Source organism: Onychomys torridus, chromosome 10 (genome assembly GCF_903995425.1).
Source record: "Onychomys torridus chromosome 10, mOncTor1.1, whole genome shotgun sequence".
Classification (NCBI taxonomy): domain Eukaryota; kingdom Metazoa; phylum Chordata; class Mammalia; order Rodentia; family Cricetidae; genus Onychomys; species Onychomys torridus.
In genome coordinates, this window is record NC_050452.1 from 42907859 (window position 1) to 42926548 (window position 18690).

Here is an 18690-nt window from a genome sequence, read left to right on the forward strand (position 1 = left end):
GACACTCTCCAACTAAAGGAAAAGCACTTACTTTCTCATGGAAATGGCAGCAACCACTGACTGCCTGTCAAACGTTTCAAAAATCAGAACCCCATATAAACCACGGTAAACCACGGTAACAAATAGCATGCTGCTCCCTAAAGCATTGGAAAGTTTCAAGGGATCTGCTTGCTGTTACCGCTCTCTACAAATGTGGGACTGAGCGCAAGGCGAAGTACACCAGAGCTTTAGAAAGAGGGGAGAGTGTCAGCAGGGTGTCCCTGTCTCACTGCATCTTCTCTGGTCCAATCTCCGGGTAACTGTGGAAAAGGCCCTTAATGAGGGCAACTGTGTCCAGTGAGTGAGGAACACTGAGGAAGTGTGGGGGGGTGGTAAGTGACTTCAATAGGCTCATGCTGTTTCACTGATCATTACCTGTTTGCTTCTGGAAGCTTCCATAGGCACCTGAATGATCTCTCCTGGTCACTGTGTATCTAATTTCAAGGAGTTAAAACCTTCCCTTGAGAGGCAATTCCACAGCAACCCCTTCAACCAGTGGGTAGATCTGATTGTTCATAAATAGGTGACCTTGGACGCATATTTCTTTCTTTCTTTCCTTCTTTCCTTCTTTCTTTCTTTCTTTCTTTCTTTCTTTCTTTCTTTCTTTCTTTCTTTCTTTCTTTTTTTTTTCTTCAAGATAGGATTTCTCTGTGTAGCTTTGCGCCTTTCCTGGATCTTGCTCTGTAGCCCAGGCTGGCCTCAAACTCACAGAGATCCACCTGGCTCTGCCTCCTGAGTGCTGGGATTAAAGGCATGTGCCACTATGCCTGGCTGGACGCACATTTCTGCCGTCATCTGACAAAGCAGCCCTGAGCCAAGAGCCGTGAGACTCTCTGCTCCCCAAGAAGAATTACCCTCTACTCCCCCCAGAAATACCAAAAGCAATACCAAGTGGATTTGAGTATTTTATTTATAAATGTACATTTACTATAAAAGCTGTTGCATTTTAGACAACTTTTCATTTTTAATTTTTTTAAACTATTTCTCAGAGGCATTTTTAGAATAAATATTGTAAATGAAAGTTAGTGTAATTGATACAGAATGTTGCCCACCCAGAACAGGAACATCTTTGGATGGACTCACATCAAAAGGTGGATTACTTCCGCTCACTGAATCTTACATCACGTATGGTAACTGGAATACGGGTCATGTTAATGATACTATACAGAAAGAAGGACAGATGTCATCAAAGTTTGCTAGTGAGAAACAGAGTCACCCTTCTTGTTCTTGGGAAGGAAGCATTCCAAGTCTGCAGGGGAGAATCAGCTACAGTCCCCCAGGAACAATAAATCACTCACTTGCCCCGTCTGGTTTATAAACAAACACATTTACATTATAGCTCCACACAACAGCGCATTTTTTTTCCTGGGATCTCAAAGATTATTTGAAGAGAAATAGATCATAGTCTTCTACGCCTTGGAGAACAACAAGATCTAGTCTGCCGAAGCTACCCATGTAACTGGCTCTAAATGAAATAGAAATCAAATAGAAATAGAAACAGTTGGCAATTAGAATTTAGAAAATGCTGGAGATTACTCCAGGCTGGTGACTAGTGTTCATTACAGGAAAGCACGCTCCACTTGGGAATGGGGCTTGATTCCTCCTGACTCCAGTCTGGCTTCAATGCATGTACAATGTGTCTCACTAAGAAATATGTATAAATGGCTTTGTGAAACCAGAAGAATGTGCAATACTCATGTGCTCCTGATGTAATGGATGGCCTCGCACATGTAAAAAGTATTCTATAAAAGTTGCTTATGAATGACCATATTGTACATGTTTTGTGCATCACTTCTCGTAAAGTACTCTGTTAATATCATGCAAAGTGTAAACATCCACATTATTAAAATAGTTAATAAAACATGCAGGTGCTTCATCAAAATATTGGACTTGATCTGTACATTTTCAAAACTTTTCTTTTTCTTTTTAAATTTTTCCTTTTTTTTATTTGTCTTTTAAAATCTTTTATTTATTTATTTTTTTTCTTGTAAAGCAGCAAACACCTTTGAGAGAACTCATGGGAACTAGGAAGTGACGTCATTTCCCTTTGGTGTTCTGGATCTGCCATTCATCGCTATGTGCAACAGCTTTGCATTTTCTAAGGCACAATTTTGAATGAAATGATGTGTGAATTTCAATCCAATAACAGCTCGTCCAAATGGCAAAGTGGTCAATATGCCTCCAGTGGCCAGGAGATGCCTGCACCTATAAGGAACCCACATGCAAAGAACCGTCTAGCATGGAAATAAATAACTGCTAGCCATACTCCATAAGACACGGAAAAAATTATTGCTTTACATAACAGAAAAACATCTACCTGCTCTCTCTCTATGCTACATTAGCCTACTAGGAGTGTGTCTGTAGTCTACATTCACCTAACAGCGTCGTTACTTGGTTGCCATCCTTTTAAGGCAGAATAAATAGTTCCCCTTTCCCCAGTCTTAAGGAAAACAGCCTGGAGAGCTAAGTCATGCTGGTTTAACCATTTCATCCTGTCACGTCCCGCTGAAACTTATCACATAGGGCAGAGAAACAAACCAGATCTCCGCAGGCATCCCTTCCTAAACTCCACGGGTCAGGTCCAGAATTCTTGAGAGTAAAGAAGGCGATGTGGGAGAAGGAAGGCGCACACAGGTCCATGGGAGTGGGAGGGCACCGTCCGCCTTGGTTGCTGCTGCTTACAGAGCAGGCTGCGGGCTGGTCACGCCATGCCATCTGGCTTCTGTTAGGATCGACTTAATGCTTCTCTTTGGATACCTGGGCGTCAGCTCCCAAGGCAAACTTGCAGGCAAGGGTGAGATGTACTCATTGCTAAAGGTAGACTGTCCTCGATGCCTAACACCCACATCCTCACACCAAGTCCTCAAAAAGCCCTAACCCAGTGCTTGGAGAAAGCAGGCAGCCCAAGCCTCCAGGCTGCCACTGACACACGGTCAGGGTAGACTATACTTCCTCAGAGGTTTGATAGTAAGTCTGAAGACAATGGCTGGTCTATTGCTTCTTCCTACCTTTGCACAATATCACAGAATATGGAAGTCTAGCAGTATGGAAAGGACTCTCTTCATTTGCTGAACCAGCCTCTATCAATGACTTGACTTCCAGGGTACACAAAATCTAATACTAGCAGTGGGAGAGTTTATTGGTAGGATTTCTGCCCCCAAAGGTAAGTAACACAAATGTTTTCAGGAGTACAGTATATACTATCAGACTAGTGTCTTTGCATTAAAAAACAAGTTACAGTTCAGAGTCAGAGCTTTCTGGGGTGTCTGGTTTTTCTGAAATGCATTCACTTTATGCTCCTGTCTTAAGTTGGCATGTCTTGCACTTCCTGAAGCTCAATTCTGTAAACATAACATGTTTAATTTCTAGAAATACTAAAACACAACAGGTTTATTGCACCCTTCTGCTATATCCCGAAGAAGAGAATAACAACTTTTCAGCCATAAGTCTCTCTGCCCATGCTAAAACCTTTTTTTTCGTTAACTGTTTAGAATCATTACAATGCAATATTCTCCTTTATATACTGGGCAAGTGCAGAAAAAAATCAGCCCCCAACCAGAAAAAGCACAAACATTGTGCTACATACAAAAGAGCAGATACCACCTTGTAGAAGAGTCTTCCAGAAAGTAGATGAATGCTGAGAAGCCCCTGGTCTTGGGGTTTAATTAAGCAGTTGCCAATGGACACCCTTAAAAAAATGATGCTCAGTGATACAGAAGCTCCCCACCACATCACAGTGTTGTAGGTTGGCCAGCACCTGTGGAGAGAAAACCAGAAACTTGGGTTAGGCTCATCCCGAATGTTTCAAAACTCTCAAGTCAGCAGTCAGTCTTGCCAAAGTGTCTTCCCATAGGAAGGGGAGTCTTGGCCCCCTGGATACTTTTGGCATCGTCTCTGGGCACGGAATGTGGCATCGCATGGGTTTTTGTTGAAAGACAGCTGTGAGATCCTCAGCCCCACAGAGCCAGGTGTGCAGGTTGTGCCGATGCTTCCAGCCTGATGTAAGGACTCTGGATTTCCCCTAAACTAAATGACTCCCAATCAAGCTTTCCAATTTGTCCTTTGGGACACATTAGCAAGAAGTTTTTTCTTTTTTTCTTTTTGAAGTCAAAGAATCGGCCCACTGAAACTGGAGGAATCTAAATGATCCAAAAAACCAGATTGCTGGATTGAACAGGTAAAATACAAATACCTAATAAATCTGACTTCCAGACAAATACATATTTTAAACATGTAAGTATATCCCATGTGATATTTGGGACACACTTGTGCTAAATCTGGAGTATGCAATATTTGGAACACATATATGTTGAAAAAAATGATTATATATCTGAAATACAATGTGAAAAGTTGTTGTTTAGCTGGATGTACCAGTGCATCCTGGAATCTCAGTACATGGGAGGTGGAAACAGGAGGATCAGAATCTTGGCTACACGGTGACTTGGAGGTCTGTCTCTGCTGCGGTGGGAGTTTGACTCTCTCAAACCAGGCCACTCCCACCACCACCCACCAAAGAGAATGGGGCCCGGAGACAGCAGAGTTGGATCCTTAGAACCCAGGTGAGGGCGTTGAAGATGATGGCACACACTTGCAATTTCAGCAGTGGGAAGGCAGAGACGGTAGATTCCTGAGGCTTGCTGGCCAGGCAGCCTAGCCAACTTGAGGTGCAGACAGACAGACAGACAACAGACAGACAGACAGACAGACACACACACACACACACACACACACACACAGAGTGGACAGCATCTAAAGAATGACAACCAAGGTCACCACCCTGGCTTCCCATGTGCATTTGAATTTTGTAAACACACACCCCAAAAAACAAACAAACAAAACAAAACAAAACAACCCAAAAAAACAAACAAACAAAAAAACCCAAACCAATCAAAAACAGTAACAAAAATGCATGGCTCTCTGTGAAATTCAAGTTTCAAACACTTCATTGAGCATCCTGTATTCTACCTGGTCACCCCATCTAGGGAGGGTTAAATTTTGAGTTCTTGTCAAGCTTTCCCAGGGTCTCTTCTTCATTTGAGGCACTAGTCATGATGAGGTGAACACACTGGAAAGGACCCGGGGGAGTTTGTGCTAAGTGCATTTCACCAGAGTGAATGATGGGACAGAATGCCATGTACGAAGACATCCAGTGCCCAGTCACAAACGGCACCAGTTAAACATGCGATGGCTGGAGCCCATGATGGGTAATTGACTTTGCACTTCCATTCCATTTACATATGAACTTAAAAACTCCTTACGTGGCTTTTAGGAGCTGCATTTGAATATGCTTTATGCCATTTTTCTTCCAACAGAAACCAAAGTTCATTTAAATGTGACTAGTTACTTGGAGGAAAGAGGATTAAATATTCAGGTTTTATTATCCCACAGAATGAAGTGATTTTTGCTTCTTCGGGATGCCTCTGATGTAAGCCGTACTTTCCATCAATCCATCTCCCTTCTCAATTCAAAGTAGTATTATAAAAAAGAAGAAATATCGCTGTCAGCCGTCCTTCCCCCACGCCACTTACATCTGGGGATACAGTCAACCTGTCAAGTGTATTTATAGTTCTTCAGTTAAATGATCCTACCCCATCACATCATTCCCGAGTACATTTATTTCTTAAGACAGCAAGGAGAGAGAGAGAGAGAGAGAGAGAGAGAGAGAGAGAGAGAGAGAGAGAGGAGAGAGAGGGGGGCTCTCATATACCCTGGTCACTCCCCCTTGACATGTGTTCACTTAATTAAAATTAGCCTAAAATGAATCAAACATTTGTCTGAAAAAAAAAATCATGGGCAAGAGTTAAGAAAGCTTTGTGGGGAAAAGAAAGAAAGAAACTGGAGTGTATGTGGCTGGCTATTCTTAGTCAATCTTAAAACATATTATGAAGCCACAACAATTAAAACCACACAGTCATGGAATGTAAGTACATTAAAATATAATCATATATCCAGAAGCAGACTCAACTCCCAGGGAACTCAGGAGAAAGCCAGTATTCCATATTAGTTAGAAAAAAGTGATCATGAAGTAATATTCATGCCATGGGCTAACTTACCAGATATCTGCCTAATTTTTATCTCCAAATATGTTCCTGAGAATCACACATTTACAGTCTCAAGGAGACCTTAGGGTAACTTTCAGCTAAACTTGTTTATACTTTTGGAACAGCAAGTGTTGCTTTCCCTAAGTAGGACATAAGGCCCAGAATTTTAAAAGGCAAAGAATTTAGCCAGGCAGTGGTGGCACAGGCCTGTAATCCCAGCACTTGGGAGGCAGAGGCAGGCGGATCTCTGTGAGTTCGAGGCCAGCCTGGTCTACCAAGTGAGATCCAGGAAAGGCGAAAGCTACACAGAGAAACCCTGTCTTGAAAAACCAAAAAAAAAAAAAAAAAAGGCAAAGAATTTTTGTATGTTTATTTAAAATGAAAGTCTTTTGCATGAAAACAAATCACAAAGTGGAAAAAAAAATAATTGCAGCATGCAGCAAATTGTCACACCGGGAAAACATCTAACTTGCAAAGCCCTTCAACAAAGCAGGTTCCAACAAGAGGGACAAAGGACAGAGAACCACATTACAGAAAAATAAATGGAGAAAAAAAAAAAAACCCACAGGGAAAGCGGCTTATACTCAGAATTAAAAATACACATCTGGGGCTAAGGGGAGGCCTCAGATGGTAAGTGTGTAAATATGAACAGCTGAGTGTGGATCCCCAGTGCCCCGCCATACACACACAAGACAGACATGGTAGTGCATGTCTGTAATCCAACACTGGGGCATGGTTAGAGACTGGTGGGTCTGTGGAGGTCGATGACCAGCCAAGGCAGTTGAAACAGTGAACTTGGTGGTTCAGTGAGAGACCCTGTCTCAAAAAGTATGATGAGATGTGACCTTGGAAGACGTGCTGCTGACCTACACACACACACACACACACACACACACACACTCACACACACATACAGACACACACACACACACACACATACAGACATACACACACACAGACACACACAACACACACACACACATACAGACACACACACACACATTGCACACACATTTACACCATACCCATACCCACCTGCTACACATCTAAGGAATACAAGCTCCTCCCTGCCTAGCGGAGTGGGTTTTTGGGTTTCCTTTTTCCTTTTTTTTTTTTTTTTTTGGTGCTGGTTCTCATGCACGCTAACCAAACACTCTGTCCTGAGCTACACTGACAGCCCAGGGATAATATTTAACAGATGATCATTCGAAGAGTTGCTATCAGCAGAGAAGAAGAGGGCAGATCCCCATGCACCCTGTTTTCAGACAATAATCAGGCAAGATGTCTGAAGCTGTAAAAAGATCATGCCCTTTAATACAATGTTGCTCCTGCTCTGTATCTACCCATTAGAGATGGCTTCACATCTTCATCCAGATATACACACAAGGATGTTCATAGAAGTATTTGGCCACAACCGGGGTATCCACCCAGAAGACAGACGGGGCAATGCTGAACACAGCGATAAAAACAACTCCATACAGAGCCCAGTCCCTCTGTGGAGTGAAGCCGAACACATATGCAGCCCGTGTGCAAGCATGTGTGCAAGCCCATGTGGAAACATGTGTGCAAGCACACGCACAATACACCAACACCCACTCTACCCCTGCCCTGAAGAAATCACGGGGAAGGGGTAGCCTCAGACAGACTTTGATTCCAATGTCGTATGCTTCAGGACTATTCAAGATGTCTAACCTTACAGAATTATGGTATTTAGTCATTTGTTTATTCTTCTGCATGTCTGCAGGGGCACCATGAGCAGAGAAACAATTGGGCACCCTGCTTTCTTCTTAGTGTTTCTAAAGAACACAGTATTCTATTTTGAGAAAAGATAATGGCTCTCTCTCTCCTCTCTCTCTCTCTCTCTCTCTCTCTCTCTCTCTCTCTCTCTCTCTCTCTCTCTGTGAAAATGATGAACACACAGGATCTACACATATAAAAGTGGAATAAAGAGACCTAGCATTTGATACAACAAATATGTGCTAATAAAAGGGGAAAAAACTTATCATAAACAAGAAAAAAAAAATCTCACGTGTAGTCTACCTTCAAACAGCTTTTACAGAAATTGCTCCAGGAATTCTCTGGCTTTTATCTTTAGTCGGAACTAAAAACAGTTAACGCCTTTTATATTTGCATATGTAACGGAAGTTCTTAGCCTACAGCCAGAAACCTAATTCCAAAGGAAATGGCAACAAATCATCCAACTCCCAAAAAGTTGGGATGAAAAGGGGTCACTGCCACCCAGAGGCAGGTTCAACTTTGTTGGAATCTTTTGCACATGCTCAGATACAAGAGCAGTTCAGATCCACAGTGCTATCTCAACAGTTCCTTATTCCAACAGCGCCCCCTTCTGGGATTATGATTCCAATCCAGCCTCTTGCTGAGGTTGAGAAGAAAGTGTGATTTATAAAGAATGATAGGGGGAAATCACTTTGAAATCTGTGGGAAAAGGGCGTTCCTTCCTAAAACACAAAAACAAAACACACAAAAGCCTAGTTTTAAAAAGTACACTTGTGTGCTCGCCTTTAATCCCAGCACTAGGGAAGCAGAGGCAGGTGGAACTCTGTGAGTTTGAGGCCAGCCTGGTCTACAGAGCGAGTTCCAGGACAGCTGGGGCTACACAGAGAAACCCTGTCTAGAGGAAAAAAAAAAGAAAAAAGAAAAGAAAGAAAGAAAGAAAGAAAGAAAGGAAGGAAGGAAGGAAGAAAGAAAAGAAAAAGTACAATTATTATACATTACGTGTGTGTATGTATTTCTATATGCAGGCATGCATATTCATGAGATGTACTGAACACAGCTTATACACCTCATATAGGATACAAAGTTTGCCAATTAATGCCATGTGTAATCCATGACATCAACAGTCCCATTATTCAACAATAACTCCAACTGGAACTGTATGACTTCAAGGTTTATCACAGATCCAAACAATCTGCATTCGATAATGTTAACAGGCATATCTTTCTCTGTATTTCTTAATGCACTAAATCTGTAGCTATAAATGAAAACCATTTAATTTTTTAAATTCTTATCCTCCAGTGATATAATTCTTCGCTTACTCTGACAAATAATATTTTTAAATTTCGGATGCCATGTCTTCCCCATAACTAATGAATTTGCATTAAAAGGTCTCCTGCTGTTTGCGTCTCTACTTAATGAGGACTGGGCCAGCAAGCCACCAGCCAGTTTCAAACTGTCTCAACAGTTAGACAGCAGCGCCCCCTGGTGGCTCCAAATAAAACACGCACCTTCTCTTTTGGAAAATCCAGAAGGTACCCACGGCCAGCCAGTTTTTAAGATCTTACTGTATGCAAAGGTATGGAAGTGGGCCGGATCAGAGAAGTAGAAGCCATCATTATGCCTTTCAGTGAACTTTCAAGTTCCTTTAAGAACAAAGCCGTATTCTGTAATGAAACTCCTGAAAGGCTCTGCATTCCACCTGCAGGCCTCTGCAGACAGGCTTGACCGAGGGACAGTGCAGCAGACCCTAACCCTTCCTCTGCCTCAACAAGGTCCCTGCAGTACGCTCAGACGGGTCTCTCAAACCTGCCTACAGTTCCACCTGTCGAGGAGCTCACACACTCCTGGGTAAGAGTCATGTGCCCACCAGAGCAGGAACTTCCGGTGAGGAGTAACTGCCTACTGGCTTTTTATTTCTTTGACCTCTATTCAGGAGTAGGGATGCCAATTGGAGGCAGAAAATAACTGAATCCGTGCACCAAATCCCACAGAAGATGTGTGACCGGGGGAGGCAGTCTCCCCATACTCACTTCTGGATCGCATGTAGCAGTCGGTACAGTTTAGGAGACCGTTGCGAATCCTAACATCCGTCCCACTCACTGTGTCTCCGAGCTGTCCTTTACAAATGCCACACTACAGGGAGAGAGGGGACAGAAGTTATAAGGCGATGGGGAATCGTGTCTGGAACCTGCTGGTGACTGTGTGTGTGTGTGTGTGTGTGTGTGTGTGTGTGGCGTTTTGAGTGAGAACAGCCCCATTGGCTCATTTGTTTGTATGTGTTAGTCCCGAGTTAGTGAGCTGCTTTGGAAGGATTAGGAGGCGTGGTCTTGTTGCAGGGAGGCCTGTCACTGGGGGTGGGCTGTGAGGCATCAGGGTGTCTCACTCTGCCTGCTGCCTGGGGTTCCAGATGCAAAGCTCTCAGCTACTGCTCCAGCGCCACACCTGTCTGCTTCCTGCACTGACGACCGACTGTGGCCTCTACCATCCTCTGGAACCGTGAGCCCCAGATGGAATGCTTTCCTTTGTAGGAGGGGCCTTGGTCATGTGTCTCTTCATAGCAACAGAACTGTAACTAAGACACTGCTTATGGGAGGCATCCAGGGATACTCCCAACAGCTCCATGTTCACTGAGCATCTATTATGGGTTAGCTATGGCACCATAAGCCAGTTTATGGCAAAAAAAAGTAAAATATATTTTGACCATTTTATCATAACTCCTGTGTTTTACAGAGAAGGACACAGGTTGAGAGACACTAACTGGTTTGCCCTGGGGTTGGGAACCTGGTAAGTGACACTGCAGTGACTTGAGAGCCTGCTCAGCTGTTACAATGCACAATTTCTCAGTCGAGATAGAAGGACCATTACCAACATATTACACCCTACTGGTTTTAAACAAACATGCAGCCAGTGGATAGCAGTTGATATCTGACTACTAATAATCTCAGCTTTCCAGAACATTCCACTGGAGAATTACTAAGGCACACATTCCATTGTCTCGTTCCACATTGGAGGTGTGGTACCCCGGGTAATAAATTCCCTGGGTACGGAACCCCCATTAGCCGGGTGGTTTGAGAACACAGTGAAATGCAGGAGGCATCTTCAACAGAGGAGGTGGCATGGGGGTCCTTCTAGGTGCCAGCCCCTTGCAGAGGTTCAGATGCAGCTTCTAATCCATACTCTAAACTAGCCAGGTCACAGGGACACAGTCGGCCCACGGGTGAAACTGCATTTCACTGTGTTCTATCCGATTTGTGAACTCCATTGACTGTTTCTTATAGTAGGGATAAAGGGAGGTTTTTTTTTTTTTTTTTTTCATCCCTTACAAGGACAGTATAGCCAAGGATGCTACCAATGAGAAAGAGGGCAAAATCCAAAGAGAAAAAGAAAATGTATTAGCATCATGTAGAGAAAATAGGACTCAGATATTCAGAGAGAGAAGGTTTGGCTTCAAATTCAATTACACCCACTTGAAAGGTGCTCACTTGAAAGAGAGGCTGGGGGGTGCTGTTAGAGGACAATTCTTCCATCTGACAGCATACCAAGTATGATAGACTCCCCTGCCCCCAAGCAGCAGGAGACCTGGCATCAGAAGTGAGGCTCCTCCATGCACTGTACTAGACCCTCTAAAGTATTTATTGATACTTACCCCTGTAGATGCAAAGGAAAACCGTGGATGTTGAGGAAGACATTACTCTTACGGAGCTCACTGTTTATCACAACAGCTGGTAACTAGCATAGTATAATGAGCAATAAGACTAAGAAAGGCTACCTGGGATTCTTCAGCAAAGGCCACTGACAGGCTGGGTGTGGTGGTGCATGCTAGTCATCTCAGCACTAGGGAGGCTGAGACAGAAGGACTGTGAGGGGCTTGAGGCTAGCCTGGGCTACAAAGCAAGACCTTGTTTCAAACAAGACAAAACACCAAGGACCAGCAACAACGGATCAACAGACTTAATCCAGGGCTTCGAAGAGGGGCTACCACCTGAGGTGACAGGCATGCTCTCTCTGAACACTGAAATCTTATGTAGCCACTGCCACTCACTGGGCAGAAAATATTCCATGAGGGCAACACCTAAAACCTCGTCACAGGCAATGAGAAAAGTTAAAGAACAGCAAAGCTCTTTCAAATAAATCCTTAAGGCCCCACAGACTCTGAAGCCCCGCTGTCTCCCAGGGTCTCATTCCCGACTTCCCTTTGGAACGTTCACTGTAAGTAACAGAAGTGTGCCAAGACAAATTGCACAGATCTATTTTCCTTCTAGAAGGATTTTTCTTCCCAGAGGGACTCAGGGCTGGGGAGCTGTATTCTTAAGGCTGGACTTGACCCACACATCTGTCTGTACCATGTGGGGAGAGGCTGCAAAGGTACAGGAGGGATTTCTCAGGACAGGACAAGACCTAACCCCAGACATCAGTTCAGAGAGGAGAGGGCTGCGTACATACCCTGAAACACTGGATGTGGAAGTAGAGATTCAGGGTCTCGATGATCATGGCGGCCCCTTTACCCAAAGCGAGCCCACAGGAGGAGCACAGCTTCTTCCCACTTATAGACCTGAGTCAAAAAAACAAAAACAAAAAACTAAACAGCCAAAACAGACATAGTGAGACCCTTGGCTCATGCAACAGGCAACCTCATACAAAAATGGGAACGTGGATTTAAAAAAAAAATGCTTAAACCATGAGTAAAATGAGGACCCCACACTGACAATGAATGGAGAATTAAGCAGAGCCATACACTGCCAGCAAGGCCTAAGCTGAGGGTGATGGATGGGTGTGGTGCTGAATGTGCTGGGTCTGAGCACCTCAAGATGATTCAACATATGTATCATGTTTACAGAAGTCCTACAAAGACACTCAGATTTAGTTTCATTAAGGTCCCAATGTGGCCTTAGCAGTCTCCATTGCCTTTCCTTTAAGAGTCCATTGTCATGGGGGAAGGGGACACTTGTGGAGGCCTCAGGGATCGGGTCCCTGCTCCTCCGAGTCATGGTGTGCCATCAAGGGCTCTCCTTGGGTCTCCCTCCTACCTACACAGGGAGAGGGTTGGCCAGCCTAGCTCTACTGTGTCTTCCAGAACAAACACCGTCTGCAGGAATGGTACTTGCTCTCTGTCTATACCGTGACCTCCTGGGACTGAACCCACTCCCTGCCTCCACCGACAGCCCTGGACGCTGTCCACCCATAGGAGCTAAGCTCAGCAGGTCCCACCAGGGGAGAGGGCAGGGTCAATTGCCCACCTGCCACACAGGGCTGTCCTCTCAGGACAACCTTCCCATGATGCCCATTGCTGCAGAGCCCTAGGAGAAATTCATAAGTATGCATTGCACAAAAGGACAGAGGGAACAGAAGGACAGACATGGAGAGGAGGAAGAGCTGGCTTCATCAAACACCATCAATTAAGATTTCCTTTTCTCTAGCCATGAAGAGAAATCCTCTACCAATGAAAACCACTGAGCCCTTAGTCATTAGTGCCTGTGACAGACAGACACCCAGGCATTTCTGAAAGATATCATGGGGACTGACTAATGTCCAGAGACCTAGGGAGAGCTGGAAGAGGATGAAGTTTCCCAGCTTCTTCAGTTCTCTAGAGGAGCCAGCTGCCCATTACCCTCAGAGGGTTGATCCTCTTGAAGGCAGAGGCCCTGCTGTAGGAGCCCACCAACTGTCTGGTGGGCTTTATTATTAGATTGCCTGTTCCACACAATGTCATTAAAACCTAATGGCCATGGCCAGCACCACAGAGCTGACTTTTTCTACCCCATGCGGATGAATCTGCAGACAGATGGAGATGTTTTCCTGACTCCTCCCCACTCTGGGGATGGGGGGTGGTGAGGGATGTGGATGATCAGCACTCATCTGGCCAGAATTAGGCCCATTAGGTACTGGACCACAAAACAGCCTCCGAAAGGCTCGCTGACCTCTTATACCTGTTTGGTGACTGGCCAGGAGGGGAAGGAGAACAGGGGGACAGGGGCCCGGCCCGGAAGTTCTCTCGAGGGCTTTTCCTGTAACACGGTAAAGGAGCCCACAGTTACAAGAAGTTAACAGAAGCCACAATAGGAGACATTTAAGCTTAAAACTAAAACAAAAGGACTCTCCTCCTTATTTGTTTTGAGATAAGGTCTCACCATGGTGCCCAGGCTGGCTTGAAGCTTACGCTTCCTCCTGGTTCAGCCTGTCAAGTGGGGGTCAGGAACATGGGCTACCACGCTTGGTATTTTTTGTGTATTTTTGTCTTTTTGGCACAAAATTAGCAATTACATCTGGCAAGAATGCACATGTATGTAAAATGAAAACTTGCTGGTACTGCTGCTCAGAAAGGAGAATACTGGTGAATTCTTCTTCACTTAAGTGACTGGGCTGTTACTTATCGACGCTGCTGAGCAAGCTGTTGTTACATGCCAAGTTTAATATGAAAACTACGCCTTTGTGGGATTGAAAGATGAATAAAGACAGAGGAGGAAATTTTTTTTTAAGTGCATGGGTCTTTTGTCTGCATATGTATCTGTGTGCCACAATGTGTCCCTGGTGCCCTCAGATAGAGGAGGAAATTCTTAAGGGCAGCCCAGAAGTTCAGGGGAAATAAAAAAAAAAATCACTTTATGGTAAAGACCTTGCAAATAACAAATATCATGCAGTTAGGATCACGTGATATTTGTAAAAATGAAAACCTTACTGGTACTGCTCCTTAAAAAGGAGAATACTGGTGAATTCTCAAACAAACAGGGCAGATCTTAGAGGAGGCAATTTTCAGTGCCACGGTTGCTGCCTTAAACGCCTGCCATGAAGGATGGCGCGCAGACCCTTTAACACATCAGGTCATGAGAAATCAGAAGGGCCCCCATCATGTTAGCATGTCACCCGGGTGCAGGGGCTGCTTAGGAGTCAGCCCCGCGTGGGGTCAAGTTTTGAAAAGCTAGTTTCCTGAGTGAAGAACCAGTTAGGATACAGAAAATACCAAGGAAAGGAAAAGAAGACCACCGAGGCAGACAGAGGCAGAGTCCCTTGTCTCCTGGCTGCTTGCCTGTAAGATCCTTGGAGGCCCTGCTCACCTGGCCTTCCCACCTCAGGTGACACTTGTCTCCTCCAAAAGTCACATTTTCAAAGTGTCAGCACCGTGGCTTGAAAGAACAAAAGGCTGAGAAGCACCCCAGTAACCATTTCGAGTAATCCCATCCAGGCCCTCTGAGGTCCTGCTGATCCTGGTGCCTCAGATATCCAGCCATGAAAACCGGAGCGCCCCGAGAGAGAGACAATGGCGGTTCAATACCATGTCAGGAAGAGAAGCTAATGGGCATGCTCATGACCCACATTGCAGAGCTGGTTATTTGCCAGGCCTGGGAATCTGAGGAAGGTGCCAGTCTCATTCCCACCTGATAAGGAGGAAACTAAGACCCATGCCCAGGGTTCCAGGTAGGTAGGCAGCAGCAGGTAGACTCTGAACCCACACAGTCTGGATGCAAGTGGATGAATGGATGCCGTAAGTGTGATGTGGCTTAACTGTGGTCGGAAGCTGTGAGTCCTTTGTATATTCCTCTCACACTTCACCAGTCAGATTCTGTGGGCCAGATACGTAACTTCCCTAAATTCTTCATCTGAAAACTGGGATTATCAACTCATGACATTATTGGGAAGGCTCACTGAGAGGAAGAGTTTTAAACGCTTAAATACCTATTATCCCCAAAATGATTAAACAGAGACCAAGCACAAAAATGCTGCGGCCATCTTACACTTCTCCCCTATCTGAGTCATTACAATTGTTTTGTTTTAATAAAGGAATCCCACCTCCATCTTCTTTGTCTACTTACTTCCGCCTTTCACCCGGAGACTCAATCTGATGATTAACATTTTTATCCAGGGGCAGGGTTTTGGGCTTCACATCTTCTGACACGTATGATGATGGGTTTGATACCTGTTGATTCTGAGGTGGATCTAAGACCAAGGAAGGAACATAAACATGTTCAGCAAAGTCACTTTGATACCCAGTAATACATCGTCCTTTAAAGCGCCGATGGCTTCTGGTCCTCACAGCCATCTTATGTGGGCCGTATTGCACACGTATCCCAATCTGGTTTGGCACAGTCTACCCCTCTAGAGCATTTTGGGGGTTGGGGCAGGGTTATGTTCATCTGTGACTCCCACATGCAGGCAGTGACATGGAGGCCATAAGAGGGCATCATGTCCCCCTGGATATAGAGTCACTGACAGTTGTGAGCTGCCATAGAGGAGCTGGGAATTGAGCCTGGGTCCTCTGAAAGGGCAGCCACTGCTCTTAACCATTGAACCATCCCTCCAGCCCCCCTTTTAAATGAAAAAGAATTACATTTATTTATTTTGTGTGTGTGTGGGGGAGCACATGCCACACAAGTGTGTGTGAAGGCCAAAGGCCCCTTTTGGGAGATGCTTCTCTCTTTCCACTCCTTGAGTCTTAAGGACTGAAGTCAGGTCATCAGGGTTAGTGGCAGCCCTTTCCTCACTGGGTCATTTCGGGAGCCACAGCCTCCATTCTGTAAAATGCTAAGAACTGTTCAGGTCTCACTGAGACCCTTATGACCTCGTGTAGAATCTGGTCAGACAGTAGGAATTTATGTGTTATATTTAACAGAAGCTAGGGTAAGGGGCCCTTAGAGAGAAACTTGCCACCAGCAGAGGTCAGTTCTGGACCGCATGAAGGATTTACAGTAACTTAAATGTTGGGATTTGTCTGTGTGTGTGTGTGTGTGTGTGTGTGTGTGTGTGTGTGTGTGTGCAGCCTCTGGTCTATTCTTACCCTGAGCTATCTGGGGGCTTGAACCATTGTGTGTGTGTGTGTGTGTGTGTGTGTGTGTGTGTGTGTGTGTGTGTGTGTGTGTGTGTGTGTGTGCGCGCGCGCAGCCTCTGGTCCATTCTTACCCTGAGCTAGCTGTGGGCTTGTAACACAGTGTGGGGCCCCAGCCTCAGCCTGGGGCTGCTGGTCCAGATGGATTCCTTTTGACATGGACTCTTCGGAGTGAGCCAAGGGCCCTTGAGTTAGGCTGCTAATGCTAAAACAAAGAAACATACTTCAGAGTAGAGATAACAGCAACCAGATCAAAATTATTGTTTCCATACTCAGGGACACAAAGCTAGCAATTACAATCTAAGGAAAGGAAATGGACTGTTTATTCTTTTTATTTTAAACTAGATCTAGAACCATTATACAATACTATGCATTTTTAGTGCCCATCCCTTTAACAAAGTCAAGAAATGACAATTTCTGGGGTCCTCCCTGCCTGTTAGGCTCTTCATGCTGAGCACCTCTAGGGCGTGGACCTAAAGCATCCAGATTTTCACAAGAGAGCAATTGTTATAGGTTTCACCTGGAAACCAGGCATGGTGAAACACACCTGTAATCCCAGCACTCAGGAGGCAGAGGCAGCAGTATCAGGAGTTCGAGGCCAGATGGAGGGGGGTGGGGGCTACACAGTGAGTTCAAGGCCAGCCTACGCTACAGAGAGATTATACTATCTAAACATGAACAGATAAATAGATCCCTGGGGCCACCTGGGATCTCTGCAGCCTTGGTTACTTCCCCAGCCTTTCAGTGACTTCTGTGTGCAGAGAAAGGAAAGATTTAAGGAGATGAAAGCACCGTTGCTGGTGATGAGGAGACCAGCCTGGAGAAAGCAAACAGCAAATCCATAGGCAAGGACTGTTTGGAGAACTAGTGAACAAACATGCAGGCACATGGGGTGTGTTTGGGGATCCTTCAAACCTTCCTAACAGCTCAGTCCCCAGACTCTGAGGCAGTGTTACCTGGAAACAGAGTTGCTCTTCCGGGCAATGCCCTGCCAATCAGACTTGGTGCTCAGTGTCTGAGGCTAGCAGCCCACTGAGTGTAAACCCTCACCAGAACCCTGCTCCCAGCCAACTGTTCACCTTGACCCATCTATGACACTCAGACACCTTTCTCATTTTCCGGTCCCTCTGGGATGCTGTACATGTGTTATAGGTGCATTCCTACTTGCTGACACCTATCTGGGATTTCATGCCCCTGAGGCAAGCATCTGTTTCTTTTTTTTTTTTAATTTTTTAATTTTTTTTTATTTTTGAGACAGGGTTTCTCTGTGTAGTTTAGGTGCCTGTCCTGGATCTTGCTCTGTACACCAGGCTGGTTTTGAACTCACAGAGATCCGACTGTCTCTGCCTCCCGAGTGCTGGGATTAAAGGTGTGCACCACCACTGCCTGGAAAGCATCTGTTTCTTAATTGGGATGCTGCCAACTTCCTGGGCTTCCTGTAGACTCCTTCCAGGCTAAGCAAGAGTAGGAGTGATAACCTGCAGCCCAGAGTCTGTTCCAGTCTGAGGTACTTTGTGTGTACTGGGGCTTCTGGGTTTGTTTCTGGATGTCCCGTGGAACATCCTAGAGTTCACGCATAAGGGACCACCCACAACTGTTCCAACAAATTGGTTATCCTTCACATTATCACTCAGAGTAAACATGGGACACCCGCGGCCATGCTCGGGTCCACAGTCAACCACAGTAGGTGGGACTCAGGACTTCAAGGTCTCTCCTCTCTGGCACATCCTCTATTTCAAGTAACTGAAAGCTTGAGGTTTGGGGTCAACAAGCTTCTTTGATGATTTATACTATTTTCTTTATTTACAACAGGTCTTCCTTATTCAACTTTTTACATCATTATTAAAACATTTAAACTGAATCGTGTGAGATACATGTGTATGGTGTGTGTGCTCATGCCACACCATGCATGTAGAGGACAGGGGATGATTGTGGACTTGGGTTTCTCCTTCAACCTTTATGTGCTTTCCGGGGATCACACTCAATTCCAGGCTTGAGTAGCATGTGACTTTATCCTCTGGGCCATCTCTCCAGCTATTAAATTTAATTTTTTTT

The 18690-nt window shown here is 45.0% G+C and overlaps 1 protein-coding gene across 13 annotated transcripts in view; it reads right to left on the reverse strand.

Moving 5' to 3' along the window:
* Nucleotides 1–931: 931 nt before the first annotated feature.
* Nucleotides 932–18690, reverse strand: part of Limch1 (LIM and calponin homology domains 1) — a 316282-nt gene continuing 298523 nt past the window's right edge. For 7 of the 13 annotated variants that reach the window (XM_036200115.1, XM_036200117.1, XM_036200114.1 and 4 more), the window contains 6 exons: nt 16710–16840; nt 15626–15749; nt 13736–13822; nt 12261–12369; nt 9848–9950; nt 932–3796 (listed from right to left, as the gene is read on the reverse strand). In XM_036200115.1, coding sequence (XP_036056008.1) covers nt 3771–3796; nt 9848–9950; nt 12261–12369; nt 13736–13822; nt 15626–15749; nt 16710–16840 — 580 coding nt within the window. In that variant the 3' untranslated portion in view covers nt 932–3770. The remainder of the gene's footprint in view (nt 3797–9847; nt 9951–12260; nt 12370–13735; nt 13823–15625; nt 15750–16709; nt 16841–18690) is intronic. The other 6 variants (XM_036200124.1, XM_036200119.1, XM_036200126.1 and 3 more) reach the window with 2 other exon arrangements.